This window comes from Lycium ferocissimum, chromosome 12, assembly GCF_029784015.1.
Source record: "Lycium ferocissimum isolate CSIRO_LF1 chromosome 12, AGI_CSIRO_Lferr_CH_V1, whole genome shotgun sequence".
Taxonomy (NCBI): Eukaryota; Viridiplantae; Streptophyta; class Magnoliopsida; order Solanales; family Solanaceae; genus Lycium; species Lycium ferocissimum.
Window position 1 is genome coordinate 44,756,401 of NC_081353.1, and position 23,713 is coordinate 44,780,113.

Genomic DNA, 23,713 nt, shown 5'->3' on the forward strand with positions numbered 1-23,713 from the left:
AAGAGCTAAAGGCACAATTGAAAGATTTACTTGAAAAGGGATTCATTAGGCCTAGTTCATCACCGTGGGGAGCACCAGTCCTTTTTGTACGAAAGAAGGATGGTTCCCTACGGATGTGCATTGATTACAGGTAGTTAAATAAGGTGACGATAAGGAATAAATATCCTCTACCAAGGATTGATGATTTGTTTGACCAATTACAGGGTGCTAAGTGGTTTTCCAAAATAGATCTAAGATCAGGTTATCATCAAGTGAGAGTTAGAGAAGAAGATATTCCCAAAACAACTTTTACAACAAGATATGGCCATTATGAATTTTGGGTGATGTCATTCGGGTTAACTAATGCTCCGACAGTGTTCATGAACTTGATGAATAATGTATTTAGGCCTCTTTTGGACCTATTCGTGATAGTGTTTATTGATGATATTCTAGTATACTCTCGGACAGAGTCAAAGCATGTAGACCATTTACGTATTGTTCTTGGAATTCTTCGAACTCGAGAATTGTATGCAAAATTTTCAAAATGCGAGTTTTGGCTAAATTTTGTGACATTTTTGTGTCATGTTATTTCAGATGATGGCATTAGAGTGGATACTCAGAAAATTAAAGCTGTAAAAACTTGGCCAAGGCCTACAACGCCCACAGAAATTCGTAGTTTTCTGGGATTGTGGGTTACTATAGAAGATTCGTGGAAGGGTTTTCCTCTATTTCAGCCCTATTGACGAAGCTAACCCAGAAGTCAGCTAAATTTCGGTGGAATGAAGCTTGTGAACGCAGCTTCCAAGAGATGAAGGACAGATTAACTTCAGCCCCAGTCTTGACACTCCCAGAAGGTGCAAATGGCTATGTTGTATATTGTGATGCTTCTGGCGTTGGGTTAGGATGTGTATTGATGCAGCACGGTAAAATCATTGCTTATGCTTCGAGACAACTATGGAAACATGAAAAGAACTACCCAACTCATGACCTTGAATTGGCTGCAGTTATTCATGCACTAAAGATGTGGAGACATTACTTGTATGGTGTTCACGTTGATATCTATACAGATCACAAGAGTCTTCAATATATTTTCAAGCAGAAGGAGTTGAATCTACGGCAGAGACGGTGGTTAGAACTACTGAAAGATTATGATGTGAGTATTTTATACCACCCCAGAAAGGCAAATGTAGTAGCTGATGCACTTAGCCGTAGATCAATGGGTAGCCTATGTGAGGTTCCTCCAGAAAAGAAGGAATTAATATGTGAGCTCCACCAGCTAGCTAGCCTTGGAGTTCGTCTAATTGATTCAGGCCGTGCAGGAATTGATATCAATAATCCAACAGTTTCATCCTTGGACATGGAGGTAAAAGAGCATCAATATGAAGATCCTCAGTTAAACCATTATAGAGATACATTACATGAAAAAGAGAAGTCTCCATTCAAACTTCTATAGATGGAGTTCTTAGATACCGAGGCGGGCTATGTGTTTCGAAAGTTGTAGAATTATGTCACCAAATTCTAGAAGAAGCTCATTATTCTCGGTATTCTATTCATCCAGGTGCAACAAAGATGTATCATGATCTCAAGTTAATGTATTGGTGGGATGGAATGAAGAAAGACATAGCAGAATTTGTAACCCAATGTCCAAACTGTCAGTAAGTGAAAATCAAGCATCAAAAGCCAGGATTGATTATTACAAGCAATGGAAATCCCTACTTGGAAATGGGAAGTGATCAACATGGATTTTATTGTGGGATTACCTCGTTCCCGAAGTAAATATGACTCCATATGGGTGATCGTGGATAGACTCACGAAAGCAGCTCATTTTCTTCCAGTCAGAACCACGTACTCAGCAGAAGATTATGCAAGGTTGTACCTCAAGGAGATTGTGAGACTTCATGGTGTTCCAATATCTATTATCACTGACAGAGTAGCACAATTTACAGCCAAGTTCTGGAAGTCTTTCCAAGAAGGTTTGGGCACTCAGGTGAGGCTTAGCACGGCATTTCATCCATAAACTGATGGCAAGCCGAACATACCATTAAGACCTTGGAGGATATGCTAAGAGCATATGTTCTAGATTTTGGTGGTAGTTGGGATGATCACTTACCCCTTATTGAGTTTGCATACAACAATAGATACCATTCCAGCATCCAAATGGCTCCGTATGAAGCTTTATATGGAAGGAAGTGTAGATCCCCAATTGGATGGTTTGAAGTAGGAGAAGTACAGCTACTAGGCCCTGAGTTGATTCAACAGGCAGTGGAAAAGGTCAAGGTCATCCGAGATCGATTGTTAATAGCCCAAAGTCGCCAGAAATCTTATGTGCACAAACGTCGGCGAGACTTAGAATTTCAAGTTGATGACTGGGTATTCTTAAAGGTGTCGCCAATGAAAGGAGTGATGAGATTTGGTAAGAAAGGGAAGTTGAGTCCTCGATACATTGGACCTTATAAGATTGTCCGCAAGGTGGGTCAAGTAGCCTATGAATTGGACTTACCCTCAGAATTGGAATCGGTCCATCTAGTTTTTCATGTCTCAATGCTCCGTAAGTGTGTTGGAGATCCTACGAGGATTGTTCCAATAGATGATGTTCAATTGACAGAAAGGTTGGCTTATGAAGAAATACCCGTTGCCATACTAGATAGGCAAATACGGAGACTTAGAAATAAAGAAGTAGCCTCAGTTAAGGTTTTATGGAGAAACAACAACCGAGAAGAGATGACTTGGGAAGTGGAAGAAAATATGAAGTCCAAGTACCCGCACTTATTTCAGCCCCCAGAAGAGATCCAAGATGAAACATCAAAATTATGAGGTATGTATGTTCTCTTTTTATGCATATGGGTCGTGTGTGGCCAAACATTATTACTAGGATGTTGTGGCCCTGTGAGGCATTGTTATTATGGGTGGTTGTGATAGGATGGTAGTGCTATATTACAAGGGAAACTCTGGCAAAATTTTCATAGAATTCCCGAGTGTTTAACATTCGAGGACGAATGTTCAAAAAGGGGGAAGAATGTTACATCTCGAAAAATTTTCCGTTGATGCACAGTGGATAGACTAGCGAAGGTCACGAAGTATACGATGTTTCAATAAGCAAGAGATAGCATTTAATAGGTCTAATCGAGATTTCAAAGACATTCGAGGTAAGAGAAAGAAGTTTGCCAAAAAAGGCTAGGTATGCGTTATGTATCGGAAAAAATTTATGAGGAACAAGTTAATGATGACTTAATGATATCTTAGGGAAGAGTTATAACGTCCCTTGGATTGTTAATGAAGTGTTAAACAAGTGCTAAGAAGGTTCCATAAGGATTTGAGATCAAACGAAGTGACGAGAACAAAATCAGAGAAAAGATAGATTATACGACCAATTATACGGTCCGTATAATATTATACGGTCCGTATAATGGTCCGTATAACCGTCACAGAGAAGGTCCATCACTGATGGGATTATACGGTCACTTATACGGACCGTATAAAATTATACGGTATAATTGTCCGAAATGGAGTGGTTGCTTTGAAGATTTCACGGTCACTGATACGGTCACTTAAGTTTATACGGACCGTATAAGTGTCCGTATATTTTCTCGATGGGTCAGATTTTAAGTTTTAAATAAGAGAACCCAAGTTCATTATTTTCATTTCCCATCCTCTCATTTCTTCTCCACAACTCAAGAACTCTCTAGAACCTTCCACACTCTTCATCTACAAGAACCCAAGAGAAATTCAAGATCAACTTCATCAAACCAAGAGAATCAAGTGCAAGAAACTCATTAGTGTTCATCCAAGTCAAGCAATCCCATTGGAAGTGAACTAGGGTTTTGGCTCAAGTGAAGTATTTCCACTCAAAGCTCATTCCCACATTATCTAAGGTAAGTTTTATGATCATTCCATGTTGTTTAAAGTATTGGGAGGTTGAAAGACTTAGATTATGAAAGGAGATAGAAATGGGTTACCAAGATGAGAGTAATGAGATTTTGTGTAGTAGTTTGAAATGAGCCATGATTCTTGATATGTTGTGATTATAAGTAAGTTATAAATGACATTAAGGACATGGGGTAAGCATTATATATGAGAAAAACATACTAGTGTACTATGACCATGATTATGGATGAATTGAAGTGAAATTGTGAAATGTGGATAATGTAGGTGTATGAAGATTGTTGCTTATGATGTTGTGAATGTAATTATAGATGTTTGGGAGTTGATATGTAATATGGGGAAATTTATATAAACAAAGGAAATACTGCCCAATTTTCTCTAGCTTTGATTGAGCATGTTCATGTAATCGATTAGTTAACGATAATACGAACTCTCTTGAAGGTAGAAACGTGAGCGTTGAAGGAGAACGATCAAGCGATAGAGTAGCTAAACGAAAAGGGTATGTGAGGCTAGTCCCCTTCTTCTAAGGCATGACTCCAACGGCATGAATTCTCCTATTTTCCCATGACTTTCTCATATTCCGGCAATTATGAGCCTACCATTATAAAGAGCTTCACATGAGATAGAGAAACGAGATATGTCATGAGCATGATAGTAATGATGATGAGTTAAGTCTAAAGATCCTAAAGCTAATGATTATAACTATGATCCATTGATGTTATTTATTGTACACACTCACCTTACATGCTAATTCCTTCAAGGTGAGGCAGAATGTTTATGAATGCTCCATAATGGAATCGGGGGTTTACGACCTTATGTCACCCCGATAAAGTATAGTTGTCTTTGAGTTACTAAACATGCATTATGATGAGTACATGATGATGACATTACACCGTGCCTATATGGCCGGGCAGACACATAAGGCGGGCAGCGTATACACCATGTCTAGATGGCATAAGCAGACACCACTAGTAGGCGGCATGAGATGGTTACCCCTGACGCGGGAGGCCTGGACGCGTGCTAATGATGATCACACCGTACCTATATGGTCAGGAAACTTATACATATATATACATGCATACATGATATGATGATGATGTTTATGAAGTAAGTCAGCATGCATTATTTCCATTAAAATTGACAATCAATTGCAGATTGTTCTTCATTTGATATCCCCCTGTCTCATTGATGTATTGTTCTTGTTTATGCCTTACATACTCAGTACAATATTCGTACTGACGTCCTTTTTTTTAGAAGCTGTGTTCATGGCCACAGGTAGATAGGGAGGTGATCCAGATTCATATGAGCCATCAGCAGATTTTGAGAGCGCTCCCTTGTTCCGGAGGTGCTATTGCTTATTTTGTGTATATATATTTTGAGCACGACGGGGTCCTGTCCCATCCATATGTTTAGTACTCTCGTAGAGGCTCGTAGATACATATGTGTGGGTAGTATGATCTCATGATGTTCTTATTGTATGTATATTATTTTGATAGCCGAGGGGCTTATGTATATAAAGGTAAAATATGTTTCAAATGAATATGGTTTTCCTACGATTATAAGTATAAGAAATATGAATGATCGCAGAATGAGTAATAGAATAAGTGGTGCTCGGTGGTTAGCCCCGGGTACCCGTCATGGCCCTAGTCGGGTCGTGACAGTGTATAAGGTGGAAAATTAATAAGGGTGAGTGTAATTTCTTCTGGGATAATTGGCTAGGCTCTAGTCCTCTATCTCAACATTACTTTGATTATAGAGTTGGTGAAGGATTGAAGATTTTGGTCAAGGATTTCTTGGTTGATCACTCTTGGAACATGACTAAATTGTACAATAGTTTACCAGGAGATATTGCACTCTACATTAGCTCCATTAACACTGGTCAAAGAAACAGTATGGATTATGCTATCTAGATTATCATAGAGAATGGTCAATTCTCTAACAAATCAGCCTGGCAGTTAGTTAGAGATAACAAACCAAAAATTACCTTTCTTAGAAAAGTTTGGCACAATTAAATACTATTTAAGATTTCATTTCTTATAGGGAGACTGATACACAAAAAGCTTCCATTTAATGAAATATTCTTTAAATTTGGAATACATGGTTCTCCAACTTATCTATGCTGCCTAAAAATGATACAATTCAACATGAGTTTATTGAAGGACAAGTTGCTTAACAAATCTAGAAAATCATTGGTGCTCCTTTGGGTTACAATCATCAGCATATTTCAATAAATGGCTTGCTAGAGAAGTGGGGGAATAAAAAAGCCAAAAACACAATTCATAAGCTAATCATTCAGACTGCACCTATCATGATCTGTTTGGAGATATGGAAAAACAGGAGTGCATATAGATTTGGTGATCAAAAGAAATTCAAATTGTATAGGATGGAAAATCAGATTGGTTGGAACATTAAAGCTGCCATTAATGTGGCATTTCCAAATCTGAACCTTGATGGTAACTGGATAATTGCGTGTGAAATGGTGGAGAGTCTCAGTCCAATACTGAAATGCACAACTGTGCACTGGAAGAACCTACTTAAGGTATGCTTAAATTAAACACTGATGGGAGTTTCTGCAAAGAATAAAAAAGAACTGGTATAGGTGGCGTAATTAGGGATGAAAGGGATGGATAGAGACCACTCATGTTGTATATATAGTAGGAGCATGTGGTATGGATAGAGACCACTCATGTTGTACATATAGCAGGAGCATATGGGATGGATAGAGGCCACTCATTCACTTTGACCTAAAGCATGGGCCAACTCACAGCTGTACATGTGTGCAAGGTGCACAGAGAGCAGATTACAGACTAGGTCTCTATCTGGTTCTGAAATAGTTTGACAATCATAAAAACAAAAGGCACTTGGAGTCATCAATTTCCCCTTTTTTGATTATGACAAACTCATAGACTATATTCCCCCTGAGAACCATCTTCCCACTTGTTCCCCCTGAGAACCAGCTTCCCACTTGTTCCCCCTGCGAAGCAGACCATCATTATTAAGACACTTGCAACATGTTAGCAACATAGTACCATTTTCAACTGGAAGACAAATATTGCCACAATATCATCACATATCAATCTTTAAATTCTTTCCCCTTGCTCAAAGACATCTTCCTACCAGTTCAGTTCACTTTCACCTCACATTCAATTCAGTTCACTTTTTCACTTCACAATTATATCTTCTCCCTTTTGGCATCATAAAAAAGATTAAAGCACAGCCAACAAGAAGTTCAGATATATTAGCTCAGGACCACAGGGGCAACATAATCATGAGTCAGATATAGGAAAGCAAGCTAGAAATAATGCACAGGAACACAACAATATGCAAATAGATAGATCAGCACAAGTGCAGATAGTAATCAATTCAAAAAAGATACACAAATGATAGTTAAACTGCAAATCTGCCAAAAGTCAAGAAAAGGTGACTTCAATTTTATGAAAAAGGGATGGGGGCTAGGATGGATTTTCTGGACAGTGTAGAGACTTTAAAGGGCTAAACAAGGATAGGTCAATTTCTATGGGCTTGGCGATCCTTCATTATCTCATCTCTGAGTGCTTCCACTTGAGTTCTCAACTGATCCCTCTCTGCTCGTAGTTTCTCAATTTCTTATTCTGCTTCTTGATCGGAACCTGGTTCTTTCGGTCGCTCAGCCTGTTGGGATTTTAGAAGGGCATTTTCCTCCTAGAGTTCTTCCGTTTTTTGAGCTTCAATTAAAATTAAGAGGGTGGATGGACTTCCAAAGACCTGGTCAATGTGGCACAAACTCACACTCCTTCAAGGTGGCCAGAGAGAACACATGGTCCTTAGTTCCCAAGAAGGCTCTACCAGTTCTTACATTAAAGTGCGCAAGGACTTTCGTTAAGAAAAATCCATAAGGGAGACCAGGTCCTCCTTGCATGATTCGTGCCACCTTACTCATTCTCTCGATCATGATGGTAGGCAAGTTGATTGGTTCAAAAGATTTCAAGCTTTCATCAGAACCAAGTCTGTCATCGTGACGGTAGTTCGTTCCTCCATCCTTGGCAAAAGCACTTTGCCGACAATCTCGAAGACTAGTTGATGCTCAGGCTTAAGCTCATTCTTACATAGACTAGCTTTTGCTGCTAACTTTACAACTTTGACGATGACTTTTTTGAAATCTGGAGATCTCTTGTCTGCTACAGATCTCAATCCCACTGTCTTTACTTCTAAGATTTCCCCAAGTACCAACTCAGTAAACACAAACTCTGTCAGATTCACTGTTAGGGACAGAGCATTATCATTTATACAGAGCAAATTCTCATAGAATTCAACTACTTCGGCTTTATACACACATGGTAGTGGTTGAGTAAAGAGATGGATCCACTCATGGAACTCCACCATTTCCATCAAATCTTTCATGCCAGGCTCCTCTTTTAGATTGACATCAAAGACTCTTCCAAAGAGAACCTTTTGTTTTTGTGGGTTCTCTTTATTCTTTCTTCCTTCTACTTCACTACTTCTCCTCTTGGAGGAACTTGGTCTCTCACTTGTACTCATCTTTCTTTTCTTGAGTAACGATAGGGCACTGGGTTTCTCTTCTCTCTTTTCTTCTTGGCTTTGAAGACCCATATTTTCACTCAGATCACCTTCCAACTTTGAATCAAGCAAATGATTATTTTCACTCACCATTTCTTTATTTGAATTTTTTCGTATCAAAGATGTCTCCTCTTCATCTTCAAAGTCCTCAACATTGGGCATTTCTGCGGTACAGTGAGAGCTTGAGTCATCGAATCCAGTTAAATCACTACCGAGTGACCTCAATTTCCTTTTCTCAGGCCATTACTTTCCTGCATCATAGTTTCCCCCTTTTGTTTTCACTAATTTTCCATTCTTTCCACCCATATGATCATATGTTTCCTTTTGACCAAAGATAGCCGACAGGGATGCAAATTTCCTAATCGTTCGACACTTGCTGGGTTTTGAAAGAACAGGTATAGGGAAGGCTGAAGTTGCTTCATTTATGCCATGATCAGAGGAAGTTGAGTGCCTTGAGGCAATGATTTGGACTCCATTTGCTCGGGCTTGATGAGGATTGGTGATGTTTGATAAGCACTTGGTGACAGGACAGAAATGTGAAGAGTTTAAGCGAGTATTGTACGAGAGAGATGTAAAAAGGAAGTCCTGAAGTTCAAAGATTTGGGAAAGTGAAGAGAGAGAAAGATGACGGGAAATGTCTTTTAAAGAGGCAAAGGTGGCACTTTAGGATAGGTGTAAGAAGGAACAACTAATTTGTTCAAGAAGGAAGTGACGATTTGGCACGAACATTCTTTTGAAATTTCTTGGATGAGGAAAACACACATAACATATCTGGAAATTTTTGCAGTTCAAATTCATTTATGAATACTGGAAGAATTACTAACCTGAGATACAGTGACCTAGTCTCTGATCAGAATTTTTTGAACTATCAGGCTATCACTGTGAACTGTGTAGAATTGCTTATGCTTGAATTCTCTTGATCCTTCCATGCATGTATATCTGTAATCGTACAGAAGTGAGTTAGATATAGCCAAAAACACTTATCAGTAGTGTACCTTTTCACTTATTATAGCCATTTTGAGTTTTGCAGCATTGTTCATCAGAGATCCTTTCTTTTATCATCACACCACACATATCCTGATATAAGGTCTTTGAGGGGAGACTTCTTAACCATAGTTGCACCTTAGAGCTGTCATAGTTCATCAGTTTATGCTGACTGCTCCTTCTTTCTCCTACCCTGTTAAGCGATGCTAGTGATTGGATTTGGGAACCCGAACCAGCTTAGGTCCTTTGTAGTTATAGAAGGGGTAAATCAGACTCTTTTTAGCCCATACGAACGCAAAGACATTCTCTTTCTTCTTCAAATGTCCTTTCTCTTGAGAACCTGCTCCTTTCACTCTGGTTCCCTTCTTGATAATACCCCTATTCTTTTTAACAACGTTAGCCTTTATCTTGTAGGACTCTTGGTGACGACTTGTTTGCCCACAAGGAGGAAATGGCTGCTATTTAGTTGTGCGAACATATTTGCTATGGAGATCATAGGGCATCTTCTCCTTCTCACGGCCAAGTCCTCTTCTGCAGTTTTTATTTTTCTCATTTCAGGAGGAGATTACGTCAGAAGACCAAGTCCACTTGAGAGTTTTGTCAAGGTCGAACTTAGCCCTTTCCAGATCTTTTCTTAACAGTTCGTTCTTCTCAACTTCGGCAGTAAGACTTGACTTTACTTTGTTTAGTTCAGCTTCAAGCTCCAAGGAAGTCTCACTTGCTACTTCTCTTCTTTTAGAGGAGGTTTTCATCTATTTTCTCACTTGACATTCCAACAAGATATTTTGTTGGTTTGTCTCAAACACCTGTTTCTCAATTTCTTTTGTTATCACGCACAAGTCCTTCTTATTCAGTTCTATTTCATCAAGAGCAAGATTCAGCTTCTTTCTTTCAAAGAACTAGAGCATGATAAGTATCAATTAACACATTTGACAGTGATATGAGTTTTTCCTTAGAGTAATCTCTCAGGTTTTTCTTTACATCGAAGAAATTTACCTCTTTGTTCTCATCATCCATGTCAGATTCAGGCATGAGTGCCAGCTCTAACTTATTCTCAGTTGCTTCATCGTCAATTGCCATCATGGGCAAGTCCCCTTTGTCATTTTCATCCTCAGACTCACTTAAGGAGTCTCCCCAGACTGCAAGTGCTTGTTTCATAATCTTATCAGCGGCCTCTGTTCTTCTGAAACTTTTGTAGGGGACCTGGTTCCTCATTGTAGTCCTGTCATAACTGTCTTGCCTGTTTTGAGGAAAATCCTTCATGAAATCACTAGGTTTCTCACAATTGTGACAAGAGCAGTCGTTTCTGCTGGGGTTTCCTGCTTTAGGGAACATTCCATTTTTCTTTATCATCCTGTGAAACCTCAGTTTGAAATAAGCCATTTCGGAGTCATCAACACTGGACTCTCCATTCGCATCTTTGAGAACCAGACACTTCTCCTTCTTCAACTCATTCTTTTATGCCTTCTTCATGGCCATCTTCATCCCATACATCTTGAGGTTTCCAATAAGCTCATCGATTGTCAGCGTATCTAGATATTTGGCTTTAGAGATGGCATTTACCTTGCTATCCTAAGAGTCAGGTAATACACCAAACATCTTCCTTACCAGCTTGGTAGTGGTGATGACTTCTCCGAGAGAGTGGAGCTCATTGATTATGGAGGTGAATCTAGTGTATATCTCATGAATGGATTCACTCTCTTTCATCTTGAACATCTCATACTCAGTGATGAGCATGTCGATCTTGGAGTTTTTTACCTGAGTTGTTCCTTCATGAGCAGTTTGGAGAGCTTCCCATATCTCTTTTGTTGATGAACAAGCTGAGACTCGATTGTACTCATCTGGTCCTATTCCACACACAAGAATCTTCTTGGCTTTATAGTTCTTTCCACTTTCTTCCTGTCAGCTTCATTGTATTCTTTTCTTGTTTTGACAGTGGTCTTTTTACCATCTTTACTTGTGTGAACTGGGATATAGGGACCATCACAGATGATATCCCAAAGCTTTGAATCTTCAGCCATGATGAAGTCATGCATTCTTGTCTTCCACCACCCATAATATTTTCCATTAAATTTGGATGGCTTGGTGAAAGACTGTCCTTCTTTCATATTTGGTGGGGCTGCCATTTTACAGATTCTTTCTACATGTTAACCTTTTAGAAAGCACCTGCTCTGATACCAATTGTTATAGGCTATGCGTCCACCAAACACAGTATGGTAGGACCTGGTTGTGTACCAGTTCCCTTATGCAATGTAGTGTGTAAAGGACACAGGATGTTACCGTGGAAAACTCCTTGCTCAAGGGATTAATAACCATGACCTACCCCAGTAGGATTTAAATCCACTACATGAGCAACTTCAGAGTACATTCTATTGTAAGCTAGGAATTAACTCTCATAACCCCTCACCCTTACAATGACTCTTTTGTAACCTAGGAACTAACTCCTATAGTCCCCCAACACTTGCAATACTCCGATTGCAATCAAACTCCACTTGACTAACTCTAGCCAAGGACCACTAATACACTTAGACTAACTCTAGCCTAATGTACCACTCAAAAGGTTGTGGAACACACTTCCAAAGAAGTACACTTTGAGACTTTTCAAAACACCTACAAAAAGCTTCTTAACACAGAAGTATAGGTTTACAATTTAAGCACAAACGATCAAAGACTTACAACAACAAAAAGAACTTTAGACTAAATCTGTGACTGGATCGGGTTCTTCAGTTTTGCAAGTGACTTGTTCTTGAGAGAACTTAAGAACTTGTAACGGCAAGGATTTGCTCGATTTTGATTGGGTTTTCAAGTCTTCTTAATATGTTATCATCATATTGTATATATAGTGGGAGCATGTGGGATGGATAAAGACCACTCATTCGCTTTGACCTAAAGCATGGGCCAACTCACAGTTGTACTTGTGTGCAACAAGTGGCTCGGCTTTACAGTTGTTCTCTACTGACTGTGCAAGGTGCACAGAGAGCAGGTTACAAACCAGGCCTCTATCTGGTTCTGAAATAGTTTGACAATCATCAAAACAATAGGCACCTGGACTCATCAATTCTCAAAATAGTTTACCTAGAGAAGAAAAGGGACTAATTCAACTTGATAAGTGGCAATTTCCTACTTTTAGGAGAAGATTTGAGAATTCTAATTTCTTTATTAGCTAGCTTACTTTTGTATTATGGAAAGAGTTTTGTATGGGCTACCTCTTTCCTTTTAAGATTATTTTATCAATCTTCTTTTGTAGATTAGAGGCACGGTTCCATGTCCCCCTCTAATCATTGTAATCTTATTACTTAAATCAACATGGTAGGGGTCAAGTCAAAACCCCCCACACCTTAGCTCACAATCTAAAGGTGATGGCTTATTATAAAAAATAAAATAAAAAAGTTTGTAGTACTTACAAAATTTCAGGAAAGGTATGGATAGTCCACATCCTAATTTCATTTTTACTTCGGCCAAGCTTTAGTCGAAAATTGTAAAATAACCATATGATCAAAGTGAATCATATGCGACTGACATTTCTGTCTTGTTTGACCAAGTTTTTGGGAAGTTAAAAGTACTTATTCTTGTTTAAAAGAATGTTTATTATAGAGAGTTGAGGTATTTAGTCAATTTTTTTAGGAATGAAATAAGTGTTTTTGAGTAGTAGGCAGAAACCGTGTTTTCATAAGCTAAAAATGTAGTTTTTCCACAAAAGCTTTTTGGGAACTTTGATCAAGTACAAATTACCGCTCCAATAGTGAAAAATGTATTTATGAAATTACCCAGTCAAACACAAACTGTTACTCACTAAAAGTACTTTTCTGTAAAGCACTTTTTAAAATAAGCAGTTTTTAGAGGCTTGGCCAAACAAACTATTTGTTCAAATACACTGCATCGTTGCGCGTTATTAGAGCTATGTACTTTGGTCCTTACGTAGTTATAAGTAATTCTACATTCTTGAATATATTTAGAATCTTAACATTTTTAGCTCAATGGTTAAAAAAATTTAATTCTTCAAATTGTAAAAACTTATAATCATTATCGATATATATTCAGTGTGTATAGTACTCAAGCTTTGACTGGAATGGCTAGGTTACTTGAATTCTAGCTAAGCTTGAACAAAACAACAGGCGGCTACTTGTCTTAGCTTTTAGTACTAAATATTATTAATAATTAAGGCATACACGGATTTATTGGATCTAATATAGCGATTTTTTTTGGATCTAATATGCTTTTAATTAATCATTTTGATAAATTTGATGCTTTACAAAAATTTAAAGAAAAATAATATGGATGGGATTGAGTACACAGGGGAAAGTTTTACATCTTTTAAGCATGTGAAGTTCGATTATACCAGGAGAAATCATGGATCTTCTTGGGATTGTTAAATTTTCTCTGTTGATTATATCAAGTTGTCTTTTTGGTACCGCTTGTCAGAAACAATTATGTAAAAGTTTCTTTTAATTATTTTTATTCGTCTTGGTATCACGTGGTTTGGTCTGCAACTCCTTTTTGTTTTATATACTCCACCCCCTTAAGCTCTTGTGTTATTTCTTCAGTTAAGTCACTTGTAAAAGAATTCCTACAGAGATCCAAATAAACCTTAGCGTAAAATTAGAATTCGAACGGGATATGTAACATCTACCTCTTTTAATTACTTAAATAAATACTTTCTCCATTTTAATTTATATGAATTATTTTGTGATTTGTCTGTTTGAAAAGAGTACCATATTTTTACATTTAATACTCCCTTTTGTCCCTATTTATATAACCGTGTTTGTTTGGAATGAAGTTTAAGAAAGAATGAAAGACTTTTAGAACTTGTTATTTAAAACAAGATATAGACATTTATGGGGCTATAAATCATCCCATTAAGATAAAAATGAAAAGTTTAAAGTTAACTACCTAATAAGGAAGTGTGACATTTTTTTGGAACAAGCTAAATGGAAAAATAAATTAATACCACCTCAACGTATACTCGGATTAATTATGACGCACCCAACCTTTGCGGGTGACCTATTACCCCCTTGGCCTTATTTTTTCTGTATTTTTGTACCCTTTTTCGGCCATTTCTTACATGGGCGGGTCAACACGAGCGAAGACAGCGCGCGGGGTATTTTTTAACATGGCCACATCATCGCCATGTCATAATTTTTTTAAATTTTAGTCTTTTCCTTATTTTTTAACATGGCATATCACTGTTCATCTTCTTCGTACAACAACTGCTTAAAATCCAACCAAATACACCTCAAATCTCAACCAAACAGCCCCAAATTTCAGGTTTCGAATTCCTCTCGACGTTTCAATTCTTTTGAGATATTACTCATTCAAATCGGAGTTCGGTTGTGGCAACCCGAAACTTCGAACTCGAAGCTTCAATGGAGCTCGTCAATGGCGATCGCTTTTTGCTTTGAATTTTTCACCTTTCCATGGTTATTACGTTCTCTAGCTTCGACGTCCCTGTCCAATAGGTTCAATCCGCAGCTTTCGGACAATGACGAAACCAGCAATGGCGGTTCACGTTATCAAGCCCACATTCAGTTTTCAAATCTCAAAGTTCACTTAGGTTCAGCTCAAATTCATACTTCAAACAATAACTCCCAATCTAAATCACAAAAATCAAATAGATTTGCATAGATCTGAGACCGAAATAGTGACCCGAACACAACCAGTTACTATTTTTACAGTTTCTGATTTTGCAATTTTTTTTTTCAATAGTATCAGCGACCTATTACCCCCCATTGTATAACCAATACATGCTGATTTTGCGATTTTTTTTTTTTTTTTTTTTTTGCAATAGTATCAACGAACAGACCAAGAACATGCTGATACTTTTTTTTTTGAACTTTTAGATCTGTTCGTGACTAATATAAACTCAAACAATGACACACTACTTCAAGAAAAATCACCAACAACAGTGGTTTCTATTTTTAGATTTTCTAATTTTGCAATTTTTTTTTTTTTTTGTAGTAATCAAATCCAAGAAGACCTAAGCAAACGGAAAAAAAAATGATGAAGAAAAAGAGTGGGCGCGTGTATCTCACCTAACACTAAAAAAGTGGGGGTCGTGTAAAAATGGCCGAAAAAGGGTACAAAAATACAGAAAAAATAAGGCCAGGGGGGTAATAGGTCACTCGCAAAGGTTGAGTGCGTCATAATTAATCCGAGTATACGTTGGGGGTATTAATGTATTTTCCCTCAATAAAAACATAGAGTTCCTTTATTTTTAGCCAAATAATTTTTTTTAAAAAAAAAAAACAAAATAATGAAGTTGCAACTATGTACTTCTTTTTTATTTCTTCTCTAGATGCATGATCATTCATCTCAATTGTATTTTTTTGGGACTCCATCTTCATAAAAATTAATTGGTTAGAGCTCCTTTATTTTTAACGAAATAAATATTTTAGGAGAATAATGAAGTTTCAACTGCTTAATTCTTATTAGATCTCTTTAGATATAATGACTATCCGTTTCAATTGTGTATCACTTCTTTCGAGCTAAATATGTTAAAAGTTTGGCTGAAATTTCAGTAATATTAGCCAAATCAAAATATTTCGCCTAAATAGTGTAGTTTTAGCCAATTTTCTTTACTACTTTCATCCGAAAAAGCGAAAGTAAAAAAATAATGATTTTTAAAAGGAAAATAAAAATATAGTTCATTTTAAAAATGCCACATGGACGAAAAAATTCACATTGGCAGGCAAGGGTATCCGACTTCTTACATCGGGTAGCAGGTAAAAGGCTATAAAAATAAAAATAAAAAAAAAAAACCAACCACGGCGGGGTGAGATTACTACTCCCTATGTCCCAATTTATGTGACACACTTTTCTTTTTAGTCTATTAAAAAAAGAACGCTGTCTTTCTATATTTAGCTAAGGCTTGTTTTGGATCACAAACTTTAAAAGTCTTCCTTTTTTTCTTAAATTTTGTGCCTGGTCATATGGTGTCACATAATTGGGATGGAGGGAGCAATAATTTTTAAGGAATTATTTTCTTAAAGAAAATATTTTTCAATAAATTTTGACCAACCGAAAGACGAAAAAATTGGAAAACCTTTTCCTTCACACGGAACACATCTATTGTGTTCATTAAGTCCACCTGAGTAATATTTTATGTCTTCACTTTTTTGTCACGTCTTTAAATATTGCCGGAAATATTATTGACCAATGGAACTAGAAATTTCACTAAGAGGGTTTGAAATATGGAGAAGTTATATATATAATTCAAAATCTTTAATATACCGAGTAGTTCTGCTGATGAGATACGCATGGACCCCCTAGCTTCCACTTGGCTCGGCCAGTAACTTTTGTATTACAAAATAGAGAAGTATGACTTTCTTACACTATTCTCATTTTATTGGATGACTATTAGAAAAATCAATACTTCGTTTTACTCTCTCCGTTCATTTTTACTTATTATGTATTGATTTGACACACCTCTTAAGGAATCCTAAATAGAATGACAATGTTACTATATCAACCTTAATTACTAAGTCATCTAATGATTGCAATCAAATATACTTTAAAAATTTGCAGCCACTAACAATTCCTTAAAGTTTTCAATCCAAATAAAATGATAAATTATCTATTGACTTTTCAAACTAGATAATTATATTTTTAGTATACATAACAAATAAAAATGAACGACAGAGTAATATATTTAAGAATGTACAACTTGTAAAGACCAAAGTAAAATGCGGCCTGCTTAATGGAAATTCAACATACACATATACAACGCGCAACTAATTAATGCAGTGATTTTTTATTTTTGTGAGAGCTAGGCGGGCTTTGCAGAGAACCAATTTTTTGACGGACACGTAGCAATTTTCGATGAAAAAGCAATCCAGAATTTCATACTTTTTACGACTACACCATTAAAAATGACAAAGTTTTCGGGTGCGTTTGGTACGAAAGAAAATATTTACATGAAAAATAACTTTTTGGGAAATATTTTCTAGGAAAATAAGTGGTGTTTGATAGACAAGCAAAAAATACTATCACAAAAGCATTTGAATATAATCTTGACAAACACTAGGGGAGGAGCCTGTAAGAGTCAGGGGGCTAATGAAAACCCCTTCGACAAAAAAAGACACTGTAAATACAAGGGTACGTAAAATGATTTTTTATATATATAGTATATGTTGAATTAACCTCCTTGATTTCTTCGTGTGTTTACTTCTTTATATTTTAAAACCACCTTAGTGGGAAACCTGGCTCCGCCATTGACACATACTATGGTAGGTATAGGGATGGGGTAGAGGTAGGAGGTAGTGTGGATGGGGGGTGAGGTTGAAGATGAGATGTGCTGGAAGGTGGGGAGGACACAATCAATTTCGAATGTCATTGGTGGAACTTGTTTTCTCTACTTCCACTGAAGAATTATTCTCCTCATTTTTAAGAAATTTATTTTATTAGAGGAAACGTTTTCCAAAAAAAATTAACTAACTGAAAATGAAAAAATAATTGAAAAACATGTAAAAATATCCTGATATTTTGAAAGTACTGCAGACTGAAAATATGTTTAATCAAGAAATATAGGTTGGGTATTAGAGTAAATATGTACTGTATCTTGCTCTAGGGTTTGGGCATCTGTTAGGAATCCTATTGCAAGTGGGAGCAATATGAGAGAGTTGCTCTAGAGTTGAATTATTCATTTTTTTGGAAATAATTTTTCACTTTATTTCAAAATTAACGTTTGGTTATAAAAATTATAAATTCAACTTGGAGTTGGATTAAATTTGAAAAAGCGATTCAGATCTATTTTTTAACTCCATCTTCATAAATTTCAAATAAAATACTCTATTTCCTCCGTTGTAAAAAGTATAATCAAACATAAGTTCATCTTCTATTCGAACTTTATAAATTTCGAATAAAGTGAAAAATTATTTGAAATTTATGGTCAAACGCCTACATAATCTTTATTAATAGAATCCTTAACAAAATTAAATTGGACTTGACATAATTTATAGAGTTCAAAATAATTTGCAAATAATATTTTGAATATTTGGAGTAATATCTATGACCAAATCGGTAAAGACTCCTTCTGGCTTCTATATTTGGATTGTGTACATTTATAACGTAAATATTTACTAGATTACCAGTGAATACAACCTGTGATAATAGGTTAGTCATTATTTTTACTAGATAATATATATATATATATATATATATTACACCCGTGAAAGCTAAGTTGTATTTCAAATACGATCGGAATGGCGTGCTCTATTTCGAATACAAGCTAAGCTAAGCTCTATTTCGAATACAAGCTAAGGTTGTGAGTTTGAGTTACCAAGCGAGCAAAAAGGGGATCTCCTGGGGGTAGAAAGAAAAAAAAAAAGAGTTTGGCTCGACCTAAAATTAAGCGAGACGTTTTTTTTTTTTCCTTTTCTTTTTAAATTTTTAAATAAGGTCTTCCCACAAAAGACATAAAACAATATTTCTCTTTAAAATGTAGTGGGATTTGTTCTAGTTCATCCTCGATCGTGAAATAGTTCTAAGCTTTTAGAAACATGGAAGGAAATTTTTTAACCTTCGACCAAAAAAGAAAGGGAAAGGGATAACAGATACGAATAACCATATGATTTTTTTTTTCTTTTTAAATTAAAAAGATTTAGAAGCTTATAGCTATTTACACCAATCCAATCAAGTAAACAATCATATGAATCTCCTTAAAAAAGATTTAAGCAGTTTCCTTTTACACCACTAGAGATTATTGGTAACACATATTTTTTCTGATATATGCTACAAAACTAGATTACAAGAAACGAGGCAATACAAAAAAAAGCAGTGATCGAAATGGTTTTGTACTTGATATTCACAAAATACGGAGTAAAATTAATTACGAGTCGAGTTGGGTAAAATTTAAAAAAAAAAAAAAAATTAATTACAAGTTGAAACTAGCACAATTACAATTTCTTGCTGCACACGGAATAGCCCATGCTTGAATTGCTCATATAGTCACTTAGGATTAATTAATTCAACCAAAGCACTTTGCACATCTGACATCTATAATTCTATATAAGGCCTCTTGGTGTTCAAGAATAATCATCTCAAAACAACACATTTCATCAGTTTTTGCTCAACCCTACTCCACAATACAATTTATTCACATACATCTCTAGAAGAAAAATGGCAGGTACCGCTACAAATTTGATGTGCTTGTTCCTCATTCTTGGCATTGCTGCCCCTAGCCTGGCCACTGAATACGTGGTTGGCGACTCAGCTGGTTGGAACCTAGACGTTAATCTTAAATCGTGGAGTCATGTAAAGACCTTTAAGGTTGGCGACGTTCTTGGTGAGTTTTCTATCTTAATATTATTACAATAATAGTTAAGATTATTTTGATTCATTTAATTTGCAGTAACAGTACTAGCCAACTTTTTAATATGAAATACATTTTTGTGTAGTTTTCAAGTACGACCCAAAACTCCACAACGTGGTTCAAGTAGCAGACTTCGCCGATCTTGCTACTTGCCGTCCACGCAATATATTGAGCGTTGATAACAGCGGGAAGACCACTATCACTCTTGACAAACCTGGAAAATTCTACTACATTTCTTCTCTCTCCACTGATTGCCTCAAAGGTCTCAAGATGTGTGTCACTGTCACTATACTTGGTTGAGAACAATCAAGGGAACATTAATGATTTCCTATTGTTATATATTAATGGAAGTGATCATATTTCTTCTTTTGATCATTAAGGTTGTATGAATAAAATTTGTAAGAATGCATCGTTACAAACCATGCATGTGTTCAGAATAAAACTGCTGTTCGTGCAGGGTAGTTGGCTCTTTTAGAAAATAAATGTACGTCTCTCAACCTTATTTCTTTTTTTTTTTTATTTGGTAATTAAAATTTTCCATTACCAATTGCAAAGATGTACATTTTCTGGTTTAGCCTATGAAGTTGACATTCCCCACCTTCAGGCCAAGTGCATAATTGTATTCTAGATACTACTCAAACTAAAAAAAAAACTAGCTGCATTAAGGATAGAAATTCAGGGACTGCATCAGTGTATTTAGTCTTGGGTACATAGCTCCACGACAATGTATATCTTGTATAATCTTCCTTATCAACAGTTCTGTGCTCCTCTGTTTTTGCTGGAAAATCCGCATGTTCCTTTCCAACCAAATATGATATAGAGCTCCTGCCAGAGTCATTCTATATAGGACTGCTTTGCTGCTTCTGCCCTTTGCATACTTTACCACCCACTCGATTTCCTCATCCCATCCTCTTGCTCTTCTTGGACAACCTTGCCATGCTAACAACTTTTGCCATACCTGAGTTGAATAGTTACACTGGAAGAATAGATGCTGGTGTCTCTCAACTTCCCCCTCACATAAAGGGCATAGTCGACAAGTGTGGATCCCCCAATTGTCCAGCCTGTCTCTAGTGTACAGTCTCTTTTTGAGAGCTAAGTATGTGATGAAAACCCATTTTGGACAGCTTTGATTATTGCACACAACTCTGCCCCATTCTACCTTGGGGTAATCACCTCTGATCTACTTATAAATGTCTTTAATGGAGAAACTGTCAGCTGTGAGAATCCCCTCTACACTCACCTGTGTATTTGTGATGCATTTAGAAGCCTGCAGGATTTTTTGTATAATCCATGATGCCTGTTTGGCAGTAGCATTCCATGGATTTTGCCCTCTCAAATAATAAGCATGAACCCATTGTATCCACAAGGTATCTTTTTTTCTTGCTTAGATTCCAGAGCTGCTTCAGGATTGCCACTCTATTCCACACATATATATCAGTGAGATTCATTCTTCCCGCTGTTTTGGGCCAACACAGAGTTTCCCATAATACTAGCGCCTTCCTTTTTGCTTCTACCTCTCCTGTCCAGAGGAATCTTTTGCACAGTGTTTCAATTTTTTAAATGATCTTCTTTGGGATGGGAAACATTTGGGACCAAAATGATTGTATTGCTATCAATGCACTCTTGATTAATTGAAGTCTTCCTGCATATGATAGGAACTTGGTGGTCCAAGAAGTCACTCTGCCTAGTATTTTCTCCAGAAGTGGCTGGCATTGTGCTATAGATATTCTCTTGGAGCTTAAAGGTACTCCAAGATACCTAAAAGGCAGCTGGCCCACTGTGAATCCAAGCACTTGCAAGATTTCAGTTTGAACTCTTTCCTGTACTCCACCAAAATACACACAACTTTTGCTTTGATTTGCTATTAACCCAGAGGCATTAGAGAATTGTTGAAAGGTATGGTATAATAATTCAGCTGATCTTACTTCTCCTTTGCAGAATAGTACAAGATCATCTGCAAAGCTGTGCTGAACAATATTCAGCTTCTTACATCTGGGATAGTACTGAAATTCCGGGTTGTTTTTTCAGTTGCTTTAGTATTCTAGTAAGGCATTCCATTGCTAAAACAAACAGATAAGGAGAGAGTAGGTCTCCTTGTCTTACTCCTCTTTTTGCAGTAAAAGGTATAGTAGGGGATCCATTGACTAGTATAGAATATGAAACTGTCCTTACACAAGTCATTATCCAGGTGACAAATTTAGCAGGAAAGTTTAGCCCTTGTAACACTTGCTCCAAAAAACCCACTCTATGGAGTCATATGCTTTCTGCATGTCTATTTTTATCATACACCTGGGAGATGTACCCTTCCTATTGTATCCTTTTGCCAATTCATGACTCATGATCACATTATCATTCAGCATCCTACCAGGTACAAATGTTGTTTGCCCAGTGTCTATCAAGGTCTCCATTACAGGTTTGAGCCTAAGAGTGAGCATTTTGGATATAATCTTATATAGTATGGTACAACATGATATAGGTCTAAACTCTTTCATCGTGGCAGGGTGCTTTACTTTAGGGATCAAAGTTACCAGGGTTGTATTAATAGGGGCATACATATTACTATCCTCAAAAAAGTGAAGTATTGCATTATTGACTTATTCCCCAATATGTGACCATGTCTTCTTGAAAAAATGGGAGTTAAACCCATCATTTCCTGGAGCCTTTTGATCATCTATACTTTTGAGTGCCTGGTAAACATCTTCTTTAGTGAAGGGTTGAATAAGCTGAAGTTGCTGCTGTCTATTTAGTCTGGGCCCATTTCTTATGACTCCTGGGTCAATAGCTGGTGTTGTGTTGTTTGCAGTGCCCAGTAGTTGTTTATAGTACTCCATCACTTCTGTTTTTATGCTTTCATTGGATCTTATGATACCCCCATTTATGGAATTGAGACTTGTAATCTGGGTCTGGGCTTTCCTTCCTTTCATGCTTGCAAAGAAATACCTGGTATTTGAATCTCCTAGTTTTAGCCAGTGTATGCTTGATTTCTATTTGTAAATGCTCTCTTCTATGTTGCTCCATTTCTCCAGTTGCTCTCTAATATGCTTTTCTGCCTCAAACATGTTTCCAGGGGTCGCATGAGTCCTCATGTGGCTCTGTATTTCTGCAGTTCCTGTCTAAGGGCATGTACCTTCGCTGTAGCTCCCATAAATTCGTCTTTGTTTAGCTCCTTCATGGATTGTTTGACTTGTTTGAGGTTTTTCCATATTGCTCTCATCACCCCTGTATGTGTTGACCAGCTCTCTTGTACCCTCCTCTGAAAATATGGATGCTTTGCTAGGCAATTATAATACCTGAATATCTTATGTCCACTCTCCATTTATGCTTCAATTGTGATGGCCAAAGGAGAATGGTCTGAGAAAGCATTATCTAAAATTTGCACTTGCATAGGAGGCATATTCAGGATCCATTGTGGATTGACTATTGCCCTGTCTATTCTACTATACACATGGCTGTTAGTCCATGTGTATGTTCTTCCCACAGTTGGCAGTTCTATTATATTACACTCTTCCATGAAATTCCTGAAATCCCTTGTTTCATATTCTTGTACTTCACTTCCATTCATTCTATCTTCCTGCTCAAGTATTATGTTAAAATCCCCCATGATCAGCCATTCTTCCCTCATGGTTCCTTCTATTTCCTTCAGCCTCTCCCATAGTGCACCTCTATCTGGTACTGTGTGTAGTCCATATACAGTTGTAAGCTTAAAGTCTCTATCACTGCTATGACTTTTTATGTTTCCATGGATGAGTTGGGGGTGACTTTCCAGCATGTCAAACTGCACAGCATTAGGGTCCCATACTACCCATACTCTCCTCTTGTTGTCTGATTAGCATTAGTACACCAAGACTACCCCGGAGCAGCTTTATTTAGTATCCTTGCAGCAGTCCTATCTTTCACTCTATGTTCTATAATAGCTATAAGACTAACTTTATTTCCCCTAATGAACTCTTTCATCTCATTGTGTTTAACCACGTTATTAAACCCCCTTACATTCCAGGTCGCTAT

At 36.9% G+C, this 23,713-nt stretch overlaps 1 protein-coding gene across 1 annotated transcript; it reads left to right on the forward strand.

Annotated features, from left to right (window-relative positions):
* The first annotated feature begins 19,392 nt into the window (after positions 1–19,392).
* LOC132040585 (blue copper protein-like) lies at positions 19,393–20,169 on the forward strand. The gene is made up of 2 exons (XM_059431235.1): positions 19,393–19,681; positions 19,794–20,169. The coding sequence occupies exons 1-2, from the start codon at positions 19,516–19,518 to the stop codon at positions 20,006–20,008; spliced, it is 381 nt and encodes a 126-aa protein (XP_059287218.1). The 5' UTR covers positions 19,393–19,515; the 3' UTR covers positions 20,009–20,169.
* The last annotated feature ends 3,544 nt before the right edge of the window (positions 20,170–23,713 follow it).

Bases quoted from the DNA above. Each gene is read 5' to 3' on its own strand.
- LOC132040585 (XM_059431235.1), top strand. From the start codon at position 19,516: ATGGCAGGTACCGCTACAAATTTGATGTGCTTGTTCCTCATTCTTGGC. The intron at 19,682-19,793 runs GTGAGTTTTCTA...ATTTTTGTGTAG, and splicing joins TAAGGTTGGCGACGTTCTTG to TTTTCAAGTACGACCCAAAA.